The 19894-nt window shown below is 39.0% G+C and overlaps 1 protein-coding gene across 2 annotated transcripts in view; it reads right to left on the reverse strand.

Annotated features, from left to right (window-relative positions):
- The window catches only part of ngfra (nerve growth factor receptor a (TNFR superfamily, member 16)), a 35921-nt gene that overhangs the window by 6858 nt on the left and 9169 nt on the right, over positions 1-19894 (reverse strand). For both annotated transcript variants that reach the window (XM_055051968.1, XM_055051967.1), the window contains exons 3-5: positions 16795-17157; positions 6958-7189; positions 4399-4598 (exon numbers count right to left, since the gene is read on the reverse strand). In XM_055051968.1, coding sequence (XP_054907943.1) covers positions 4399-4598; positions 6958-7189; positions 16795-17157 — 795 coding nt within the window. The remainder of the gene's footprint in view (positions 1-4398; positions 4599-6957; positions 7190-16794; positions 17158-19894) is intronic.

Below are 19894 nucleotides of genomic sequence, written 5' to 3' on the forward strand. Positions count from 1 at the left end.
TTATTGCACAGTAACTTTGAAATGTATAAAGTTACACGTGACAGAGCTCCTGCTTGCGGATCAGATTCTGAAACTCAATCGTTGCGCATAAACTTGAGATAAATGTTCTTCTTCCTCTGTCTTCTATGTACAATTATCTGAACACATTTTTCACAGCTTTCACTTTACCATTGTGATAAATGTTCCTTGATCCTAGAAAAAGTCGATTTGTATTTGCTTATATTAAAATCTGGAACAAGTTAAATTTTCAGAAATTTAACGCTTATCCTCAGGTTTACATTCAAAGTTTGTGGAGGCGCGTCAAAATCGCTCTAGACTCTTGTTGGACTGAGCTGTTGTTTGGTCTCTTTGTACAATGGTGGATGAAACTGAGAAAGTAGCTCCAAAACATTATGCAGTGAAAGCTCCTGCAATCATAAAGGAGGTTTGAACATTTTCTATTTTGAATAAGCAACAGTGACGCCGGATGAGGGCACAACGCACATTGGAGGTTTTGCCTTTTTTTCCTCTTTGGAAATAATATTGAGTGTCTATATTCTTTCTACTGAAATCAATAAAATGTGTCTGTGTTTGATGCTCAAGTTGCGTTTGGTGTGAACGCAGGATAATCCTCCTCTCTCGCTGCAAAAACACAAAATCTTAACAAGTACGTTTAGTCTAGTTTCTAGTGCAAATATCTTACTACACTTGTAATGAGACAAAACTAACAGGAAACGTTTTAGCAAGATATAGGAGCTTGTTTTAAGTGAATAATTTCTTAATATTGATGAAAAATACTTCTTATTTTAAGTGTACTGAGAAATTTATGCCAGAAGCTAGACTAAAAATACTTGGTGAAATATTTTAAGCTATTTTTGTTTAGTTTTTCCGGGGGTCAAATGCAGGACAGAGAAGCTCAGTAGAGCACTAGAGCGAAGCTGAGGCTCTTGTTTAAATGTTAAACTCCATCTATATGCATGATTGAGAGGGGCGAGGGTGTAAAGGGGGCGAGGGGCTGCAGAGATAGACGGTTCTTTGATGAGCTGACAGAAATGAGGCCAAGCTCCCTTCGTGAAGCATCTCTCACCCTTCACCAGTGACTCATGCAGGGAATACCCCCTTTCTGAAAGTTGTCAGTCACATTGAGGGGCATTTTTCTCGCTCTACTTTCTTTCATAAAAGCTTACTTGACGTATGATAAATTAAACTGCTCCCGTTTCTTTTACCCACCAGCAAAACATGTTTTTTTTTTCATTCCCGGAAACAGGAAACCCTCTGTGATTATAATGGATTTATAGTGTGAATTTTGTTGGTTGGGGAGGAATCCACAGCCTCTTTTATGTGACTTTTTTTCAAACCGCTTTCACACAGACAAGTGGTGCTAAATGCCAATTAGCACCTGTTAAACTCTGATGCTACATCCGACTTGGAAACCCAAAGAGACTGGGCCTGGATCCCATCTCGTAACACCTGCTAATGAGCCAACAAGTTAACGAGGGAAAGGGTTAACCAGTCAGACGTTGAGTCAGTGAACCAGCGCCAAGCTGATTCTCCAGTATAAAGCCGTTTATTGTTTTGCTTTGTTCTTCCTGATTGGAAGAAAGGAAGGAGGTTTTTATAACAAAAAAACTCAGTAAAAATTTATTCTGTTTAAGAATCTTATTAATGGCTCTTATAGCAATTACAAAAACACTGAAAACATTTCTATTTCTCGGTGCGGTGGCCTGAAGAACCTAAAGCAAAACACTTTAATGAGAGGATTTACCAATCCCAATCTGTCTTTAATCCATCACGATGAGGGAAACACAACAGCCGTAATTAGAAAAACTAACATTTTGATTTGTTTGCTCCACTTCTGACCGGCATCACACTCTTATACACACATGGACAAAATTGCTAATGGAAGAAAAACCCACAATGGTCACAGAAATAACTTGAATCTGACAACGATCATAACAAATACAAATTCTGTGGAGACAAACAAATGAAAGTCAGACATTTTGCTTTTCAAACATACTTCAACAGAATTATAAAAAATAAATAAACGCATGAGACAAGTTATTTATGTGAGCGTTGTGGGTTTTTCATTCGATAACTGAGGGGTACCGAGTATTGTGTCCACCTCTGGATATCAGCAGAATACTTAATATTAGGAAGCCATTCATTGCCTCACTTTTGTTCATACAATCAACTACATTTGTAGTGGATGTAATGATACTTCAAATACTCACATGGCTTTGAAATAATAAAAAAACAAAACAATGCTACCAGATAGAAAAGCAGATAGAAAAGCAGAAGTGTCACCTGCTGGCCGGTCTGTCCCAGCTATGAACTGTCATAGGTCCTCTTGGTTTTTAAATCCAAAAATTCAAGATGTTCTTTATTGTTCTCAATAAAACTCACCTCTAGAAAAATTCCTATTTCCAAGGCCTTTTTTAGACAAGAATACAAACATTTTCTGTTCACAGCCACAAAGCGTGACAGGCTTCACTCTTTGCAGAAGTAAATGTATCATCCATGTATCCTAGCACTTGTTTGATTTTGTGCCCATGACTCAAAAGACAGTTTATTTATGTTTCCAGGATCTGCTTTAATGTGAGGCAAGGTAGTCGATGACCAGAAAAATAAAAAGTAATGACACTTTAACAAAAACATCTAGTTTAAACCTGAGCAACCACATATGGTGCATCTTCCAAATAATACATGAAAACCCCCACAAATAAGTGAAGGTAAAACTAAACACAGAACATGTGGATTCAGAGCTGAATTACGGTAAAATATGATCTCAATCAACTCCAGATATTCAAAGTATTAACTCAAGACACTGGAGTGAATCTTACAGGAGCAAAGCAACCCTAATGAGATGCCAGGAAATTGTGCAGTGCTGCATTTATTTTGCACAAAACAGCGTCAGGGTGTGGTTTGCACATAGATACTGATCAGTGAAGGAGCTTTCACATGCATGTGTTCAGCTCTGTGATGCACAAATGAGAGAAGGCTAACAAACTGCCGTACTGTAAACTTCATCTGTGTTTATCCCTCTTAATGCACTCCACCAATAGAAGCAAATTGAGTGCATCGTAAATTGCTTTATAATAGATCAGCAAAGTGCATAATGTTGGTTCCATGCCAGAGTTCATTTACTGAGTTCATCTTACAAAAACCTTTTTCGATTTTGTCTGGCTTGATGGCAAATCAGACCTTAAAATACTTCCTAACATCCCAGGAGGAAAATATAAACCAGAGAAGACAGATATAGATCAGACGTTGGTGCTACGGATTATCTCTGACATGTACAGATCCAAACCGAAGGGCCTTCAGATGCGTGTCAAACCCTTTTCTACATCCTTTGCCCTTATTTTACTGAACCTCAGACGCTCAAGTTTCAAGATGTTTTCATGCAGAATCACCAAACAACCTTTGGCAGCTAAATCAGGTGTAAATTTGGCGCTTTCACCTGATTGACCCACATAAAATCATTCTGGGTTTAAAGTCATGATTTTGAGTTTAATCTCAGAATTCAGGCTTTATTCTCAGTATTCTCACTTTAATCTGAGAATTATGACTTTTTTTCAGAATTCTGACTTTTGATCTCAGAAGATCAAAGTCAGAATTTTGACTTTAACTTCAGAATCCTAATTTATCCTCAAAATTTTGACTTTGAATGAGAGAATTAAACAGTTTTTTTCTGTAATTTCAACATTAAACATTTGTGCTTTATTCTCAGAATCCTGTCTTTTTTCTGAAAAGATCAAAGTCAGAATTCTGAGATTAAAGCAACAATTTTGACTTTGATCTGAGAATTCTTTTCAGGATTCGGTTTTTATCCTCAGACTTTCAACTTTAAATTTGAGAATGATGACTTTTTTCTCTGAATTCTGAGAATAAACAGAAAAAATTGGCCTTATTCTAGCAATACTGGGTGTTTTCTCAGAATTTTGACTTTTTTTATCAGAATTCCAACTTTTTGGAATTCTGATCTCAGATTCTCAGATTTTGACTTTAATCTCAGAATTCTGATTTTTAATCTGAGAATTATGTTGTTTTTTGGGTTTTTTTTTCTAAATTCTGACATAAACTCAAAATCTTGGCGTTCATCCCAGAATCTCGACTTTTGATCTCAGAAGATTAAAGTCAGAATTAGTTTATTTTTTATTTCGGTAGTGAGCGCATGGTTCTATGATGAAATGTCAGATATAACAAGTGAAGTGGAAAATATCATTATTTCCATGTGATATATTCATAAAACCTTCAGCCTGCTGTATCAAGGCAAAGAGAAATAACTTTTCCAACCTTAATAACGGCATACACAGAGCATAAAAGGCACGTTTTCTGGGTGTTATTATTTGGCTTTCATCTAAGTTTCTGAAAATGCTTTCACCTTAATGGCAGTGTTTTGGAGCAGACCTGAAAGCTCACCTATTTGCTCCTGTGTGTGTGAGCGTGACGGCTGAGGCTGGGCTTCAGCCTGTGCGTGCTGCTGCTGCTCCTGCAGACTCTGAGTGTCAACTGAGATGCCGCTGTCGCTGTGCAGCTTCTCTCCCTCCGGTGTCACCATCTGGTTGTTTGCAGCCGCACGGTTATTAGCTGGCTGCTTGTTTTGCTTGCAGCTATTCCACCTGTGAATGAGTAAGACACAAAACCATACTTAATTCTTGATGAAATTTACTTTATGTCTTTTTAATTTGCATAGATGGGTTTTTTTGTTTTTTTTTACCAGCCTTTTACAATCTTGATTCTTGTAATATTTTTGCATAACTGAGCAATTTGCATGATTTAAAAGTAGCTGTACCTCCAGTATTGTGGCATCTACAGACAGATTGCAACTTTCAGTGTTGGTCTACACTGTAAAAACAAAATCTTACCAAGTAGCTTTGGTCTAGTATCTAGTACAAATATCCTAGTACACTTGAAATAAGACAAAACTAACTTTCAGGGAACTTTTTAGCGAGATGTAGAGGCTTGTTTTAAGTAAACAATTCCTTAATATTGATGAGAAAGTTGTAGTTCCATTGGCAGATAACTTCACTTGTAACAAGACATTTTCCCATCGTGCAAGTTAATTTGTCTGCCAATAAAACAAGTACAATTTAATCAATATTAAGGAATTATTTTATTAAAATAAGCTTTTATATTTTGCTGAAAAGTTGCTTCAACTCTACTAAGATATTTTCATTAGAATTTAGACCAAAATTAGTTTGTAGGATTTTGTGTTTTTGCAGTGCAGTACTCCTTTGGCTTCAATGCTGATACAACATCACAGCTATTAAGACATAATTCTGCATTTTATTTTAATTAAGAGATTAAAAATACTGCTTTGAATACTGATTTTGGGCAAAAAGGGGAAAATTATTTCCTGGCCATCATTTGTTTGCCAGGAAATAATTGGAAATAACAACACAGAACCTAATTTCCACAAACATGTTTTCAAGGAGCAACATCTCCATTTGATTGCACCAACTTCACAATCAAATAAACACATTTTCCATTGCGTATGCTGCAGCACACAAGGCAGTTTTGCTTGTATATTTGTCACTGAGATAATAGTTTTAGAAGATTGACTCAGACATCACTCTTCAGCTCATTTAGGATGCATTCAAGGCTCTCTGGTGTGTATTTTTTTATCTGCTTAATATTCAGTGGAAAGTTCCTATAAAACCTGCAATTATTCAACCATCTCAACTGACAACAATCAAAGCAATCTTTACATTTGTATCTCAGGTTAACTAAATGTGTGAATAAATGTGACCAGTCATCCAAAGTTGCGTGAGATAACTCACAAATTAACGATTTTAAAAATTCAAGACGTTTTGAATGAAACAGAGCAGTTAACACCTCTTACAAATGTCAGTTTGTTGTCAAACTCACAGCATTTTATCACTTGTTTGTGCATGACGAAGGGTAAATGTGGAGCAGATGTGTGTGGCACTCAAATTTCCCTTGGTTGGCATGTTTCAGACAATCAATGCATCTAATCAGCTTGTTTACTTGCTTCAAATGTGTGTCTGCCTGAATTTGTATCAGTCAGTAGGATAGATTGGAGCTGCAGCCTCAATCTGTGATCGCTGTAATGCATAAAGTTCTGTTTTTTTCTTCCTTGAAGGTAAACATGATTATGGCTCATTTAAAGAAATTGATCAAATTCACTCCAGCCGCAGCTGGACTGAATATTTCTTCATTTTTAAATGTTTTTAAATGTTTAAATGATCTAGAATCAACGTAAAGGTTCAATGATTACAGCTAACCACCAGCGATGAGCCACGAAACCTGGGAGTAGTGATGGACTCTGACCTGAACCTTCAGAGCCACATAAAGACAGTTACAAAGTCGGTTTTCTGTCACCTGAAGAACATCTCCAGGAAAAGTGGATTGATGATCCACCTTGAGGTTCCAGAGGCATCAGCAGCTTCAAATAACTGTTTACTGCTTTGTAAGGGCGTTTTAACAGCTCTTCTCTTAGTCCCATGAATTGGTCTAACAGAAACATTCCTCATTATGCCTTTGTCTGTACAAACTCATCTTTGTTCTAAATCAGCCACAAATCTCTTGGCAGAACGATAACGCTTCAATTTTTGTTAAATATCTACACTATCTGATGATTTTCATCAGCAGAGATTCTTTCTCTTTCCCATATTGCTTGAAACCTGTGGCCTGCTTAATAATGTGGAACATCCTTCTTAAGTAGATTTCCTTTAATTGTGCTAAACTAATCAACCAGCTCTGTGAAATTAATTATAGTGATTCAAAGAGCCCTGACACACAATATAATCTATAAATTTAGTAGCAAAACAAAAAATTTAATCTTTATGACACTTATGTCCAACTTGCATAATAATTTGGAACACTGTGTAAAGTCCTTCCACTGGCCCAGAGAATAGACTTTAAAACACTATTGTTAGTTTATAAATCACTGAATGGCTTAGCACCTGAAGTACCAAATCCAAATGGGTTTTTCATTCAGAAAAGCTTCTGACTGACCTCTTAAACACGAAGTACGCCACCAGGCCGACTACACCAGCAGCCAGGATGGAGCAGTAAATTGGGATGAGGTTTTCGTTGAAGCCCCGGCCGAGAAAGTGAGGAGCGCCGCCGCTGGACGTGGTCGTCTCTCCGCTCGGGAACGGGCTGATCGAGCCTTCCGGGTCCGGGTAATCGGGAAAATTCGATGCATCACTGTTTGTCATTGGGAAGTCTGTAGGCATGTTTGGGTCTGTATGGAGGAAAAAAAGGAGAAATGGTTGATTTCAAGGCCCTTGGGAATCTCGTTAAGGTGAAAAGTTCAACAAGCCAGTTGAAATAGAATATTTTTTTTAAAATCTGTCTTTCAGCAGAAACATATGGCCAAGTAGAAATAATTCACCAAACCCAAAAAGACAAAAGGTCTGACTCTTTTAGATGACTAACTGCTGTCCGTTGTTCCTGGTTTTCACACTGACAGCCAATAATTGCGCTTCCATTGATTTAGTTAAAACAATTATTCCTTAATGGAGGATTTTCCCATCCACTAAACAAACAACTTTAATGAAAGGCTTGATTGTTTGATTTAAAATTGATTTTTTGTAAGACTCTTTTTATTTTAACCTAAATATCAATGAATGTATGTGACATACAGTTCCTGGAAAACCCAAAACGCTTTAAACCTGCACTAAGTAACTTTCATTAAAAAACTTTTTTTTTTTTACATTTTTGTTGAAATTGTCAGTATGTCATGAAAGTAATCTATGAGACAGATATGTGAAAAAATTGAGTTCATCTGTTTTCTCGCAGTGTTAACTAGAAACAACCAATCAGAGCCAGGGAGTGGGTTTCAGTGAAGTCAATCAACTTGTGTACGCGCTGCCTGCCACAAATGCTAAGGCCTGTTATAATAGCAAACGATGACGGCAGATAACTGTAAGTTAGTACGTTGAACTGTCACATACACAAGTATGATTGGCAGCGATAAAATTTTCAAACAGCAACAGATTATCTGTCTCATAACATACTGTCACAATATGGTGTCAGTTTTAAAAAACATGTAGAAAACATATTTTTGTGCAAGTTAAATGTTCACTGGATGTTTCTCGTGGGTATGGAGGAGAACAATTGAACCTCCAGAAGAAAACATTTATTTTTATTCAGCAGTTTGTAAGAGATAGAAATCTTGTTTTGATGACACAGAGCTTGTAGACTTGTTGGTGATTAGTGTGCAGCCAGATGTCTGATGCAGCAGCTGCTTCTGATAGACAGATGGGATCTGGAGAAGTTGCTGTGAGCAGGAAGAAGGAATGTTTCTCACCACCGACAGGAAGGAGGGGGAGGCAAATTTATGACATCCACCGGCCCGGACCAGACCTGGCCGGGCCGTGCACACCAGGTTTCTGCTCATCGCATGCTGATCTGTGAGATGTCTGCACGTTGCACGGGCTTAAGGCCACATGGATCCTTGGAAAACTGTATGTGGAGGTCATCTTTCTGCTAAGGCCAGGATATTGGCAGATCGCGGCTACAGAAGGGATCTGGTTTCTGTCATGGCAAAGCCTGCAGAGACGTCAAGCTTCATAGATCGTCCTGTTTCCTCTTTAATGACTCTGTAATTTCCCATCTTCGTGTTGCAAGCCGCCCACACCAGCAGACATTATTTTAATGCCATAGTGCTTATCTTTTTCTGAAACAACATGGTGATCCTGCGAGATGGTCCAAAAGTTCACCTGATTATTTGTCCCCTCGGGGAATGGAGAAGCAGACTGAAGGAAAGACCAAAACGTTTTTGAGCTCAGCCGACAGTTGGGGAAGGAAAATGTGGAGCCTGGTTCGGATCGGAGCCTTGAACTCCCAGCAGAACCTCAGGCTGCTCCTCATTAGCTTTGTTCTGGCCCCTCACGGGATTAACCCTGTGGCGACCCCCGGGGCTTCGTTCAAGGCTGCTGAAGACCGGGGGACTCGGCCCGCAACGGTTCTGGCTTTGTTGAGCATGATTAGAACAATTAAAAGTCTCTATTATCAACTTTTAATGACCGGTTTATATCATCCAATGATGTCATTAAAGCTGGAGTTTTTAGCTTTTATAAAAAGTGGTTTTACGTATTTGTTAAAGTTATCATCATGCCTTTTCCCAGTGCTCCCAGTACTAACAGCAGAAATACACCATACATACAGATCTGGGAAAAAATGAAACCTCTAAACTCTTCCTGAGTTAAAACATTAGTATTGTGGTTTCTAAACGAATATGAACTTCTTTTATTTGCATTATTTGAGAACTGAAAGCACCTTTTTGTTATTCCAACCATTTCTCATTTTCTGAAATGGGACAAACACTAAATGCAAATAAATACAACATGTTTGCCTGGAATTTCGGAAACATGTTCTCAGTAGTTCATAGAATAAAAGAACACTGTTCATTTTACTCAAACAAATACCTATAAAAAGTAAAATCAGAGAAAGTGGTCATTTTATCTTAATGTTTTCCAGAGTATTTAAAACCTCAATTGGAGTAGCTTGTCAATGCACAAGCAATTTCCACAAGACCTCTTTTCCACTTAATAAAGTATATTCTATTCTATTGAGAAACAACCAATCAGAGTTAGGAGGAGGGTCTTAGCGCTGTCCATCACTCTCCTGCTCACCCGCTGCCTTTGCTCTCTGCTACACTGAGGCCGGTTCATCACAAACTAGCTAAGGCTAGCGAGTATTGCCACCAATGATGGTGGATAAACAGTTTTTCTGTAACTGCAAGTCGTTTTTCTGCCATTGAAACATTTAGCAGGAAGTGCACAACAGTAATTGGCAGCGCTAAGACCTTCCTCTTGCCTCTGATTGGCGGTTTTTGATCGGCAGGGGTGCATATGGTGAAAAAAGTGTATAAAAGTTACACAGTTATAATTCATTTCCAGCTGCATGAAGCCTGAGGTCTATCCGTGCAGTGAGTGTTCTCGTTTTTAATCACCACCACGTTAAATAAAATCTGGAACATCTTGTCTTGCGAATGTTTATTTTTCTGTGCAGAAATAGCTCATAGAAATCACAGGGAAGCCTGAAGCTTATCCAGAATGAGCACAGTGATCTCCAGAGGATTAGCTGTAAGGATCACATTTCTCCAGTGACTTTCTCCTTATCTGCTCTCATGAATTCTGGGTACGATTTTTAATTTTTATTGACATTTCAGACTGTGGGTGGTAATTGTTCCTAAGTGATCAGCATAGTGTTGGTGAAGCTATGAAGCTACACTACAATATGACCTATGACCTGTGAGCTCCAACTACCAGAAAATGAGGCAGTGACGTCCTCTGTGCCGAAGAAACTCTGTCCTTCACAGGTTGTTTGACTGAGAGCTTCTAAACTGTCTAAAGCTAACAGTAAATAAAAATCCTCGCTTAAAAATATAGAAAACATTTGACAAATGTAAAGTAAGAATGCATTAATGGATAAAAAAGGAAAGAATTTAAGAAAAAAGCAATGCCCTAATTTTTCCAAAATTGGAATTTACCATAGAAAATTAAGTAAAATGATTTGTAGCAACTTTATGCTGATGACACTTTGTTTATAACAAATTTACACCATGAATCAATAAATCCATTTTTGTTACTCTTGTGAAATCTTTCAATTATTTTATTCATGCAAGCTCAGAGGAGAAGATTGAATTTAAACATTTTGATTAAAATTATTTGTTCATTTAACTGAAAATAGCTTGTTTGATTTTCAAGGTGGAACATATTAATTGTTTTAACAGCATGGATCAATAGTTGATCCACATCGGTTTATTTTAGCATCATTTAGGTAATTGCTAATCATCAATGGTTAGGTAGTTTGGGTTTATTTGTTTTTAGATGTGTTTCCACTCTTATTCACTGGTAACAACTGAAATCTCTCACTGAATAATTGAACAGAAACGCATTTTGAGAAACAATATCCTGTTTTTTCCCCTGAATAAACAGTTTTTAACTGATGTTGATCCAAAATAAGTAGGAAACAACCAAATACTTTACACATTCCTCTTCTAGTAGGGTGAGATAACAGCAGCAGAAATTAAAGTCCCATCATCTTTGTATATTGACTTAGTGGACCATCTCATGAAAAAAATACACTTAAAGATTGTTAAGGTTATATTATTGATTACGTTGAAGAGCGACGTGGCGCATTAGAATATTAGTGGACCATTACAGATACTGGTTGCACTTATTCTCTGTTTTTACTGACATGACAGACTGTAAAGCTCCTCCACATTGATTCGCTGCATAATTTACAAACGGTTATGCATTAAATAGTCCAATGGGATCCTAATGGGCAGCTTACATAGACATAAAGTTTCTGTTTGTAATTAAGTGTGCATATTGAGAAGCCTGTCAGTGCAGCGATGATGGGATGACCTGCACCTGTTTGGTTTCCTGAACCATGGAAAACATCTCTCAGAAGGCAGAAAGTCAGCACATGTGCATGCCATACTTAGAAACATGCAGAATGCAGAGAGCTATTTACAGCAACAGTATTGATTTGAATCCGTCTGAAAGGAGGGATTGTTTGGAGAAGTCGAAACATGGGCGTTAGTATTACATGCATTTCTTGACCTTTCCTCGGATGTAGTCAGGTTTCCTCAGCTCTGCCATACATCATCCAGCTAATGCCGCGCTGGGTGATGCTATTAGCAATGCAACATGAGCTTGCAAATAGAATAAATTGTGAATGGATGGTGTGAAAAGAAAGATGTGAAGGTGTGCGGATAGAATAACTTTATGCAGAGTTTGTGAGAGAAGTTCTTGTCTTTTCCACAGATATCTTATGTTTTATCCTACTTATCTATTTATCACTGTTTAGCAGCTTTTAATTTTACTATCTTAAATATTTCAAAAGAAATGTTCACAGGCTAAATTAGCGTAGCAGCTTTTGTTGCTAGTGGTGAACAAAGCTGATCTCAATCTGCTTCTCTGTCTTATTGGTGGTTTGTTTTGGAAGGAGGTATGTGGAATAGTTTTTAAATTATGTCTGAACTAAATTATTAATAAGCAGTTTGTCGGCCCAAGGCTTCCCAGTCATGCTACCATTAAGTTTAATCTATATAGATTAGCAATAAAACAGGAAAACATCAAACCCACGACTTTTATGTCGACTTTAAAATAATGCGTTAAAAAAATCTAATTGTTTATTAGCTGCAGAATGCAAGACTTAAAATATTTATATATTTATTAAACCTCTCACCATATTGCGACAAAATGAAATAATGTGTGAAAATAAATCAAGCTCCTCCACATCCTAACGTTGCGTTCTGCTAAAATACAACAATCCCAGTCAAAAACAACCAATCAGAGCCAGGAGGAGTGTCTTAGCGCTGTTAATCACTATTGTGAACGTGTTGCTAAATATGTTAGAAGAAACTAATTATTGTTCAAGGAAAACTATTTATCTGCCATCATTCATGGCTATGCTAACAGGGATTAGCATTGATGGCAGTCTGTGGTGTGCCACAAATGCTTAGCAAAAAGCAGGTGTGAGCAGGTGAGCATAAGTCTGATTGACGGCACCAAGACCCTCCTCCTGGCTGGAATTGGTTGTTTCTGACTTGCTGGTGTATTTCTGCAGTTATTACTGGGAGCACTGGGAGAAGGCAGATGATTTTTTTTCACAGTTTATCTGTCGTACTATCATGACATCATCATAATAAAAATAATTTATGTAAAAAGTTACGTATATTAGCTGTAACCCAAAAATTGAAGTACCGTCTGTATATAGAAAACTGTTGCGATTACTGGTCCTCGGGTCTCGTCGTTAATTGTATCGTTTTGACCAAAACCACTGATCTTCTCACAGCATGTGTCACATAAGACTGAAGGTGAGAGCGCTGGGTGCTGCGTCTTTAAAGCTGCTTTCTTATTTTTATATTTCTCCTATCTGCAGACTCAAACTCAGCTGGCCGCAGACCGGAGCGCAGGCCCGCGGCCAAACAGGGGGGCTGAACAGTGCATCTGAACCTTTAACAATCCCAGTTTGGCTTCGGCGGGTTTGAAACGCTCATGAAACAGAATAAAACCAGCCTGAGATTTTTATGAGAGTGGAGCTGCGTCGGGGATGTGTTTATTACCGGGGTGTGGACACAAGAGCGAGGAGGAAAATGATTTAATTTTTAAGAGCCACTGAGGTCTTTATGGTGAATTTAACCCCAGGGTCTTTTGCAGAGGTTGATGTCTCGGCTTCTGCCAGTTCAGGGTGGAGATGAGTAACTATCAGGCTCTGCAAAACGTACAAAGACCTCTTTATCAGCCGCCAAACACTCTCCTTCTGTCTCAGCTGAGCTTCTATCACAACTGCCTGGCGTGCATGCATCACACACACACATATAGACTCATGCTACAAATTATTCAAGTGAGCGCTCTGTCTTCTGTTTGGGAGCGTTAATAGAAAGAGTGGAGGGGAAGGCAGACAGAGAGGCAGAGTGTTAGAAGAGAGTGGGGAGGGGGTGCAGATGAACAGAGAAGCTGCTGTAAAGTGTTCTGATTAGAAGGAGTAATTATACTGCAGCGGCGAAGACACTGAATGCACACTGGACAGCTTCCACCTCTCCACTCGCCTGTCCACTCGAGGGCCACTGTGGGAAGAGACGGGAGGTGATGGACTCTCTAATAAAGAGAGAAATCTGGCGTTATCTGTGTGTTCAACCTCCCCTTCTCCTCAGGACAAACACTCCAGCACATGCTGAAACTTTCCAAACTGCACAGCACCAAGATGTTCGGCTGGACGGCGCGAGGCGACTGTCAGTTTGCAGATCAAAAAAAAAAAAAGGTTCACATGTGTGAAACACCGGGAGTTTAATAAACAATGCAACAGTGGAATTACACTTGGCAGGAGGAAGAGAAGAGCGCACACGTTCTTTGTACTGTTTTTCAGTTATTAGCTGTGAAAAAACTATTAGCACAATAAAAATGTTTGATTTATTGTTATGATAAAATTCTGGAACAACTCAAAATCTTACCAAGTATGTTTGGACTAGTTTTAGTGCAGATATCTTAGGACACTTGAAATAAGACAAAACTAACTTTTCAGCAAGATATAGGAGATCATTTTAAATCAATAATCCCTTTATAATAATTTAAAAAATTACTAGATCCATTGGTTGATTTTTTTCACTTATAGCAAGACATTTTTCTCATGCTGTATGTTTACAAATTTTACAATTTTAAGGTGAAGTTAATATTTCATTTACATAGCAATTCAAAGTGCTTTACATGAATTAAAGGGAAATACAAACAAAAGAAGTCAATAAAGTCAATTTACTTAAATCAAGCTCCTATATCTTGCTGAAAAGTTACTTTTAAGTTAGTACACTTAAAATGAGACAAAATTTAATTATTTGCACGAGAAACGAGACAAAAATACTGGGAAAGATTTAGTGTTTTTGCAGTGAAGACAAAACAGTTTGATTAAAAATGTTATTTTAGTAGTTTCTCCACTTTTAGTTCCACGAAGCAAATAAAAAATCAGAGCTGCTTAGTGATATAAATCACATTTTTCTGTCCTGAAGAAGCTTATTTCAGTTAAGATTTGGTTTGTTAAACGCTGTGCCATGCAGTCGCCATCCTGCAAAACTATTTATTACTTAAAAATTAAGTGATAAATCTTTTTTTTAATCATAACCTTTATCATTATCACAATAGCACCACAAAATATTGCGATAAAATCCTAAGTCCATATTTCTACCAGCTCTATCGATTCCAAATGCTCATAAAGAGTCTAAATCTTGTACAAGAGAGAGCCTGTGTGTGTCCTGCAGTCATGTGTGTGTGTGTGGGGGGGGGGGTGCGTGTGTGTGTGTGTGTGTGTATGTGCGCGCGCGCTCTCAGAGGTCACTCAGCGAAACCTGAGCGCGAGCAGAAGAAATCCCAGGACTCGTATCGACCCCGTTCACCGTAGAACACCAGCACAGCACATGCTGCAGCTCTCCGTCTGTTTTCCTCTCGTTCTCTTTCTCCATCTCTGTCGCTGCTTTGTGTAACTGACACTTGCTGACAGCTGGATATGAAGAGGAGATTCGCATCTTCACTACAGCGCGTGCAAAGTTCCCAGAAAGACTTTAAATTAAAAGTACTTCTCATGCGTTTCAATGAATTCAGAAACAGGAAGTGAGTCCCAGATGGGCAACTTATTTTTATGTTTGCTGCAGGAAAAAAATCTTTATCAAGGACCACCATGAAGGTTGGTAACACCATCACAGCATGTGTGTCTGCAGCCATTATCCCCATAGGAACGAACTCGCTGTTTAACAGGACTTTTCTTTCAAAAGGTCACTTATGATGCCATCTCTAGCATCTAGCATTATGGCTGCTATCGTGCCATCAGGCGGGACAGGCAGGTCAAAGTTGAGCAGCCTGGGTGGGCGACAAATGGGCAGCAAAAGGCTGCATTGTAGCTAATGTACATTCATATATTGTAAGCCAACGTTTGACTGTATTTATGGAAACTCGTAGCATGCAACATAAAATGCAGCGGAGAGTGAATTGGAGTTTGCATAAAGGTAAATATTGGTGCAGACTGGATGGACGAAAATTTATTTGCTCTTCCTCCACAACATCAACACGTCCAGATCTTATCATTCAATCCTCCGTTTCTAGGCATTACAGTCCATTAAAGGGGGAATTTAAACCATTTCTGAAAACTGCTTGGTGACATTTTGTGTTTTTGCTGTTTGGCTCTTTGCACGTTAACAATGAAGTGTCAAAAGATTTTCTATCTTTCTAACCTTCTCAGAGCTGAAAGCAAGCGTATAAAGCGTACAATCTATGGAACGTTCATCAAGAGGGAGTTATTGTTTTTTTCTTCCAAGAAGTCAGCACTGCCACCCAAAGCAACGCTGAGATCACTTCCTCACCTCGCCTGACCTGTGTGAATTTACAGCTTCCTGGGTTTTCAAGCCACCTTTACTGCTGGACAAAAAGCTTTGTTGGCGTGCAGGTTGTTGATCGTCCCTCTGTTGACACTGCTGCAGTCTTTGACCTTTTAATGCTAAAACTTTCAACTTCCAGCTGACCAAGCCCGACCTTTCACCACGCGTGTTCACGCAGACGCATGTGCAGGTCGCCCCCGCTGGTTTTGTTCAAGTGTGATTGAGAATTAAATGAGGCTTCCAACGCCGATCTGAAATAACTTACGGCCCTTTGTGGGCTGGAAACGCCTTGTGTGTTTGGGTAAAGCTGCTGTCATGCCTAGTATGTGTTAAAGACTAACCGCCTGCTCAGATCAGGCCTTACACAAACCAAATGATATTCAACATTTAGAAAAATAAAATTGCTAAATGGAAACACAAACATTTTTCGAAGAGGTGTTGGGTTTGTTTTGGCTGTAGCAAAATTTGTGTATTTCGCAAAACACTTTTTTTGCATCACACACAAGTCAGGATCAACAACTGGACTTTACTACTGCCGGAAAAGACAAAGAAGACGACAGGAAGTAGTTGGAAGATGATAGAGCAGCGCATTTCTTCGTCACTTATCGCGTGAACAAACTTATTCACATAATTTGTGTTTCCTACTGAATGGAAACATCTAAGTTGTGAACTTGTGTTTTTTCAACATTAATCATGGAATATTGACAACGTTTTGCACACATTTGTAGTGGGAAAAACAGCTACGGATTATGTTTTTAGGGTCTTTTGCTAAAAATGAATAATTCAAAAGCTAGGCCAGGCTTTTGAGCAGCCTTAACATCTCTCTGCCCTCAAAAATATAGAATTAAGTCACTTCTAAAGCTTACTAATTCAAAAACTGATGCAACTGCATGTCACACATGCATGAAGGATTTGTCAATATTGGTATGAGAGTAGCTTGGAGTCAGAAATTCAAGCAGCAGCCTTACTGTGGCAGACGGAGTCACTGATGGGCGTGCACTCAAACAGCTGAGTCTCGATGTCTTCCTCACAGATGGTGCAGGGTAAACAGGGTTCCAGGTAGCTCTCCCGGTCAGAATACGTCTCGTCCACACACTCCTCACATATGGTATCGTGGTAAGCGTCGCAGTGCGAGTAAACGCCCTCTCCCAGCAGGCACACAGTGCACGGCTCACATTGTCCAGAGACGCTGTTGAAGTAGTAGTTGTATTTGCAGACGCATTTGGCGTCGTTGGAGTCGGTGCAGGGAGTCTCCATCCGCATCAGGCCGGTACACTGAGTGCATGGCTTGCACTTCTCCGTGTGGCTGTAGTTCTCCGAGTAGGTCTCACCTGCAGGTCAGAGGACGAAACCGGACAAGTGAATCAGAGGAAAAGTCAGAAGAGCCGATGGAACATGAGAAGATAAAACGGAGATAAACAGTGAATCTGATGGCATTAATCATGTTAACTGCACATTCATTAGCAGGAAGGACACATTGATCCACAGGGCTCTCAGTGATTTGTGCTGCAGGACAAGAAAGGTGCTCTTGTCGGCTAGCGAGTCAAAAGCCTCGGGTTCCTAATTATGATATCGATCTGCATGTGTTTGTGCTGCGCTGAGTGAACGTCTACAGCCTCGGTCAAACAAAATCCAGCCTGTGCAAATACTCAGACTTAACCTAGAATTAAACATTGGTAAATTTTACAGAAAGTTATGCCCTCTTGCTGTAAGTCTTTGGCTCAAAAGAATCATATGAGTCAGATGCAACAATGCTACAATGCATCCTGAACTGCTCACTTGAATGACTTGTAAAGCTTGAAAACATGACAATCATAACTGCTTAGGAAGTGATACAACATGCCTGGAAGCTGTTTTATAACCCTGTTTGATCAGTTCTGATCAGGAGTTACCGTAAAGTGGACTACAAGGAACATTTCAGTGAAAACTACCCAAATATACCGCTGTAAAGAAACGTTTTATTGAATTCTGAAATTAGAAACGAGACAAAGGGAATGCAGCTGTGGTAAGAAAAATGTAATGTAGCAGAAGTAATTTTTACTAAAAGTTGTTTTTAAAAGCACAAATTGTGATAGAATAATTCAAATTAGGAAATAATCACAACTTTCAACAATTCTTATTCATAATAAGTAAATATCTGCAACCATTTTCCAGAGTATTTTGCCTCAATATTTAACATTAGAAGGTTTCCACGCCATTAATGCATTCACTTTAAACACACACCGTTCAACATATGACACATTCCTAATTTTTTATAGTGGTGGATATTAATCTCTAATAAATAAACATCATCAACAATTTCAACAAACAAAGTGAGAGATTATCGTTTGTCGTTTCACCGTTTATAAACTTAGATGCAACTTTTCTAACTTCCTGTAAAAGCCGGCTGCGTTGCTTTGGCTTAAACAAGAAGAACATGCAAAGGTTTAGTTTTAGGCACCTCTGTTAGTTTTGATTCTGTCCTCCACAATAACAGTGCGAAGTGTTAGAGATGTTACATCAGATTAAATTTGCCATAATTTTTAATCTTTAAACTTTTATGATGCCAGGATGCATCGCCATTGTCACGGCAACGGCTAACGGGGATCCAAACAAACGTAAAAACAAATATATTTCTACTCCTGGTTAAGATTCCAGATAATGACTGGTCTGTTGAGAGACCAAAACATTTTATTTTCATCTTGTATTGACTGTTTTGTGATTTATATAACTTAGTTGTGCAGCAGAAATCGGCCAAGAAGTCTCCATCATTTACAGCCGGTCAGTATTCCTGCTAGCAAATAGCATGTAAAGTTGCACTGCATGTTGTCATTTCAGTTTCCTATGCCACGCCACCATGCAGCCTTCTCGGCAACGTTTATAACTAAAATAAAAAGTTGACAATGCGTCTTCACCTCGATTTTTGGAAGGACTGTGAGCAATAATGACTCTGGAAAGCAGCTGAGATGTGAAGAGGCGCGCTGAATGAAAAGGGGTAAGAGCTGTTGCAACTAATTGCCTGCTGCTTTTCAATTACTTCACACACTTCAGATTTGCTCTCCAGGAACATTTGGCAACAGGAGAATTTAGGAGAGTTCATCACTGAGGAAGTGATGACCTCAAGTTAGCTTGGTCTGACGCTGAAGAGTTCCTCAGGGCGCTGTGTTTTCTATTAATATTACATGTTCATATAGAATTATTTTCAGATATAATTGGATGCCTGCTGAATTATGCATACAGTGAGAGACAGAAAGTGTTTGTGTGCAATACGAGCGTGGCTTAGTGGTTGACAAAGACATGAGGCGAGCTGAGAGGCTGATGGGAGGGAGATTTAAAAAGAAAAGAAAAACCTGCGGCTCAGATTCATTACACGAGCGGCTTCACTTTGCGTTTTGCTTTTCTGTGAAGTGCCAAACACGAGAGCGGTCACCTTGTGAAAGCTGCGGTTCAGAAAGGAGAACACTTTGATCCCTGAGACGATCCGTACTTCATGAAAGCTTCATAGCATGACACCATGAAACAGGAATGAATGTAAAAGCTGCTTCTTAAACCACTTAATTAACACCAGGGTTTGATTTTCAAAGTTACAAAACAAAGACTCTGCTACGTTTACTCTGGTTGGAATTGTATTGTTTGGGTTGCAATGACATAAATCATCAAGATTTACTGAACCTCAAATGAAACCACATGCATTGACGTGTGGGAGGTTTGCTCAACTCTTATCTGCCTCTCCATATGTTCCAGAGCGTGCTGCTTTCCTTTTTTTTCTTTTTCATGAGAACTGCTTAAGGGTTTGTCGTGTTGAGCAACAGCGTATTGTCAGTGTGAATACCCCTGCAGCAATGTCCCAGCACTCCTCTTTTTTCCTCCTGAACCTCCCTGGCAAGTCAACGTTGGCAGCGGCTGAAGTTTAAACACCTTGTAAACAGCGGTACAGCCGAGCTCTGTCACATTATACATGCAGACAGAGAGGAGCAGATGGGGGTAACGATAGGGAGGCAGGTATGGAGGAGAGGGGACGACGTGCAAGCAACCAGCAGATTTGCTCGAATGAATCTCAGGCAGCTTGACGGCGACATAATCGGAAAC

The sequence above is a fragment of the Poeciliopsis prolifica genome, unplaced genomic scaffold (genome assembly GCF_027474105.1).
Source record: "Poeciliopsis prolifica strain line A6 unplaced genomic scaffold, Auburn_PproV2 SCAFFOLD034, whole genome shotgun sequence".
Lineage (NCBI taxonomy): Eukaryota > Metazoa > Chordata > Actinopteri > Cyprinodontiformes > Poeciliidae > Poeciliopsis > Poeciliopsis prolifica.